Source organism: Bison bison, unplaced genomic scaffold, assembly GCF_000754665.1.
Source record: "Bison bison bison isolate TAMUID 2011002044 unplaced genomic scaffold, Bison_UMD1.0 scf7180017863954, whole genome shotgun sequence".
In the NCBI taxonomy this organism is placed as follows: Eukaryota; Metazoa; Chordata; class Mammalia; order Artiodactyla; family Bovidae; genus Bison; species Bison bison.
The window spans coordinates 130,870-135,659 of record NW_011494526.1 but is presented as its reverse complement, the minus strand read 5'-3'; the positions used below and the strand labels follow the sequence as shown (position 1 = coordinate 135,659).

At 47.6% G+C, this 4,790-nt stretch overlaps 1 protein-coding gene across 1 annotated transcript in view; it reads right to left on the bottom strand.

Moving 5' to 3' along the window:
- The window catches only part of SMOC2 (SPARC related modular calcium binding 2), a 117,807-nt gene that overhangs the window by 77,817 nt on the left and 35,200 nt on the right, over positions 1-4,790 (bottom strand). The window contains exons 9-10 of the mRNA XM_010833880.1: positions 4,531-4,581; positions 3,038-3,112 (exon numbers count right to left, since the gene is read on the bottom strand). Coding sequence (XP_010832182.1) covers positions 3,038-3,112; positions 4,531-4,581 — 126 coding nt within the window. The remainder of the gene's footprint in view (positions 1-3,037; positions 3,113-4,530; positions 4,582-4,790) is intronic.

The following is a 4,790-nucleotide window of genomic DNA, read 5'->3' as shown; positions in this document are numbered from 1 at the left end:
AAGAGGGGGGGGGAGGGGGACACGAGCGGGTGGGTGCGTGCTGGGAGCAGAGACAAGGCGGTCTGCGCGCTCAGAGCTGGCGTCCGAGAAGACCCAGGGTTGACCGAGGGCCGAGAATGTTTGAAAAGCAGAGAACACAGCCCCAGGAGCAAGGACGGGGAATGAGTGCAGGTGAGGCGGTGCAGGCTGAGGACGAGGCCTCAGGTCTTGGAGGCAAGGAGCAAGGGGACGAGAAGGGGGGAGGCGGGGGGACCCGCCGGAGAACCCTGTGTCCCTCCCACCCCAGCCTTCTCTGCCCCGGGCCGGCGTGTGGCGAGGGGTTTGAACTCAGGGCTCCAGGCCCGCACAGGTGCGCTGTGGCCAGGGCCAGACGTGAGGCCAGGACCACCCTCACACCTCCGCCTGGGAGCAGGGGGCGTCCTGCCCCTGCGGTACAGTGGCTAGGCCAGGCCGGATGGCCCTCGGGCCCTGCGCTCAGGGGCCCTGCAAGCACCCGCTGCCTCGCGTGTGACCGCGTCCTCCTCTGAGGACCGAGGCAGGACACACAGCAGCCCCGCTGGCTCGTGCCCGCCGAGCAGAACACAGGTGCAGCCTCGCGTGTGAGGTGCGTGCCCCTGGTGAGCGCAAGAGGTGGCAGCGCATGTCAGTATCACTGCCGTTCCAACCAACAACTGCGCTGCGCTTTAATATTCTAGCCTGGCTTAAAGGAAGTCAGGCCGAAATCCAGGAAGCCGTCAATGTGCCACAGGGCAAGAGTGTCAGCTTGATAGAGACGTGAGTTCATTTTATATAATGAAACAACATGTCACAAAATCTCTTATTTGGTAAAATTCTGTAATCAAGCTTGGTAACTTCTAGAAGTAGAATGATAAAATTGAATATGAGATGATTCAAGAGCATGAAGAAATATATGGACATTCTCAATTATATATTAATGGAAAGAAATGGAGTGCATTCTTTAAGTAAAATGCAATTTTAGGTTTCACTCACTCACTCATGTACACTGAGTTGAAAAATGTTAGGGATGCTTTTCCTGCAAAACGAACCAACAGAGGACTATTTCGTTTATGTTTATATTGAATTTCAGTTACTAAAAGTGCAGCGGAGCAACTGTGTGTCACTCAGACTGAATCCAGTCTTCAGTTCTCAGTGCATTTGTTTATTTTTTAACTTGTTTACTCGCTAAGTCGTGTCTGATTCTTTGCAATGCCATGGACTGTAGCTCACCAGACTCTTCTGTCCATGGGGTTTTCCAGGCAAGAATACAGGAGGGGGTTGCCATTCCCTTCTCCAGGAGATCTTCCCAACCCAGGGATTGAACCCAGGTCTCCTGCATCGGCAGGTGGATTCTTTACCACTGAGTCACATGGTAAACCTTTTGATTTGCTTAGTTTTAGATAAAAAACCAACAATATCATCAAAGTGACCATGGATCACATGAATAAACATTTGCTGAGAGCCTGCATGAGCAGATTTTCATAAGCTTGGAGCAAGAAAGTCCCTCCCCAGACGACTCGCACTTTCTGCTCTGAACCTCAGTGGCCACGTCCTCAGGGCACCCCTCACTCTGCATGGCTGTGCTCCTGTGTTTGGTAACACAGGTATTGTTCTGTCATTTTAGTTCTAACTCTGGGAGAAGAAACAGTGCCTTTAGCTGACGTAGAGAAACATTAGAGAAAAAAAGCAAAGCATTTTCTGTTCTCCAGGCAAGAACACTGGAGTGGGTTGCCATTTCCTTCTCCAATGCATGAAAGTGAAAAGTGAAAGGGAAGTCACTCAGTCGTGTCCGACTCTTCGCGACCCCATGGACTGCAGCCCACCAGGCTCCTCCGTCCATGGGATTTTCCAGGCAAGAGGACTGGAGTGGGGTGCCCTCGCCTTCTCCAATAGAGGAATGGAAACAGTACGGAGAAACAACAGAAATTTGTAAAAACGTGGACTAACAAAGAGCCACAAATCATTTGTTCAGTAAATGTGTCCTCTTCTACCAAAGAAGATTATCAGTAGAAGCATCTTTTAAGTTAAACACAAATGAAAAACTCTTCTGACACTGGAATCCCGATGATAATGGTGGTCATTACATAAAACCTATGATTGTTTGCCATTTCATCACTAAACTTAATACAGTAAGTACTGTATTTAACATCTTAAAATACCACCTAGGGCTGACTTTCTTCAAACCCTCAGAAAGAACACGTTCCTGGACACTGGGGTTAAACACAGATATAATCCCATAATTTCATGCCCCGTGTCTATAAATCAACTCAATGTCATTGTTTTGTGTTCAATACATTTAGGCTGATTTAAATCAGATTATAGTGTAGGGTAACTTGTGTAAACTAGAATTTCCTGAAACATTATTTTCAGTCCCACTGAATACTGCAAGTCTGAAGTGTTTTTACTAGTTAATTATAATTGACAGGTCACGTAAGCTCGAAAATCTGGTAACAGTAGGTGATGGGTGAAACACAAATGCCCTTGTTCTGTGAACTTATCTGGAACCCCAAAAGAGCGTCCCACTGACAATTAAAATTGTTTTTTTTAATGTACATTTCAAATGACATTTTTACCACAGTTTTACATTTGTTTCTCAAATTAAGCACTGTCACACTGATTCTCCCAAGAGGATTTCAAGATCTCCCAGTAAAGCTTTCAATGTTTGAATTAACTTCCCATGCACTGATCTATATGCACAGAAGCAAACCTAACTAGATTACCTTTGGAAATACAATGACAAGATTGCATAAAACTAATTCAGTTTCTAAAGTTTGTAAGAGAAATGTACAGCTTAACATCTTTATGCAATAGGAAAATGCATTAATTTCTGAGAAAAAAATTTAAAATTCTATAATATGTTCTATAACTTAGCAAATTTAATGAAACACCCAAATTTGAACTATACTTTGATGGGCAAACCACAGCTTTATTTGCATGACTCATTGGTGACCAGAGAAAAATATGCATTTTGCAGGTAACTTCCAGAAAACAAGGCCACTTTCTGGGTCTGTTAACTCAGTCACATAGGTCCCCCTTTTACCTGAATTCTTATTGGTTTTGTTCTGTCGACTTTTAACTTGTTCAGTCCAAAGTGTGGGGTACCGTGATGCAACATCTATTGAAGCAAAATAAAACAATAGTTCTTTTAATTCATCATGAAAATACAAAGTCTCTCAAAGATTTCAGCAGGCAACCTACAAGTGCAAAAAAGTCAGGATGATCAGTAAATACACATTGTACATTTTAAAAAAAAAAGTAAAATATTTATGTGCATGGAACAAAGGGAAATGAAAATGTACATTTTGAAAAACTTTAGCATGTCTTTTCTTTCTTTCTTCATCCAAAAGTTCAAACAAAAGCAATGTAAGTCCAGACAGTTTCCACTGGGAAGAAAGAGGTTTGGCAAAAAGCCTCAAAGTACAAAAACACACCCCTGTGTGGTGAAGATGGACACTTGGGTGACACATGGGGCCTTCTCTCAGGTGAAGGATGCCGTGTGCCGCGCTGTTCTGGTCGCTAAATCGTGTCCGACCCCGTGACCCCAAGGACCATAGCCCACCAGGCTCCTCCGTCCATGGGATTCTCCAGGCAAGAATACTGGTGTAGGTCGCCAGTCCCTTCTCCAGGGGATCTTCCTGACCCAGGGCCTGAACCCCGCGTCTCCTGCATTGCAGGCGGATTCTTTACAGTGTGCCGCCAGGGAAGCCCGAAAGATTCAATACGGAGTGTAATATGTAAAACACAATTTTGCCCACAACGTCTGGGAACAGATCTGTGGTAGAAATAGTAACAAATGCGGCTGAGCACTTGCAGTGCGATCAGGATACCGCTCGCCTGAGAACCACACTGAAGCCGACCAGCTGGCCAGGGGCTCCCTTGTCATCTGTGGGCTCTGTGATCTTGGGCAACTGTCTGTGAGACGGGGCTCCAAGGGCTTGGTGAGCTCGGGTGATGGGGCACGTGGCATCCAGTGCCAGACAGAAGTCCATTGTGATTACCACTCTTGCTGTTTGCAAAGCACTTCTGATCTCCGACCTACGTATTATGTGCACTCCTTACATTTGGCCTTCAGACCTGATCCCCTTTGCCCCCAGAATCGGTGACACAGGCAAACAGCCACAACAGTGTGCCCAAGGCCAGGAGTGGGAAAGCCATGGTCCCCACGACACAAAACCTAACCAGCCTGAGACACATCCTTGTCACTCTACAAGGCTGGTCTCAGGCACCACGTGTGATGATCACACGGAGTGGAGGATGAGCAGGGAAACGCGTATGTTTTTGCAGCTTTGGAAATACATCCTTCACTCTATCCAGGTGATAAAATTACAGCTCAGAGATTTCGCCATAAAGGCCTCTCTGCATGTGCTGTGTGAAAGTCCCACGGCACACACGGGGGCCCTCAGCAGGGACACGAGGCCTCTCAAATAAAGCTGGAAAAGGGCAAACCCAGCCCGTCCCAGGCGAGTCTAAGCACAAGGCCGTGATCCACCCCCAGGCCCGCGGAACCCCACCCGGCTCCCTGCGGACACTCACCTTCCTCGTCTCCTTGAGGCTGAGTCTCCAGCGCTGGAGCTGAGGCATCATCTGAATTCAGAACGGAAAAGATTTGCAAGGAGACTACAATTATGAGAGTAAGTGAAGTAAGTGTGCATAGAGGCTGGACCCTCCGGATCGCATACACCCCACGATCCACCAACCACAACCCGGCATGCGGCACCCACAGATGCAAACCCACAGACGCGCGAGGCGCCAGACACCCCCGCGGGGGTGGGGGGCCTGGGGAGCCCCCTGAG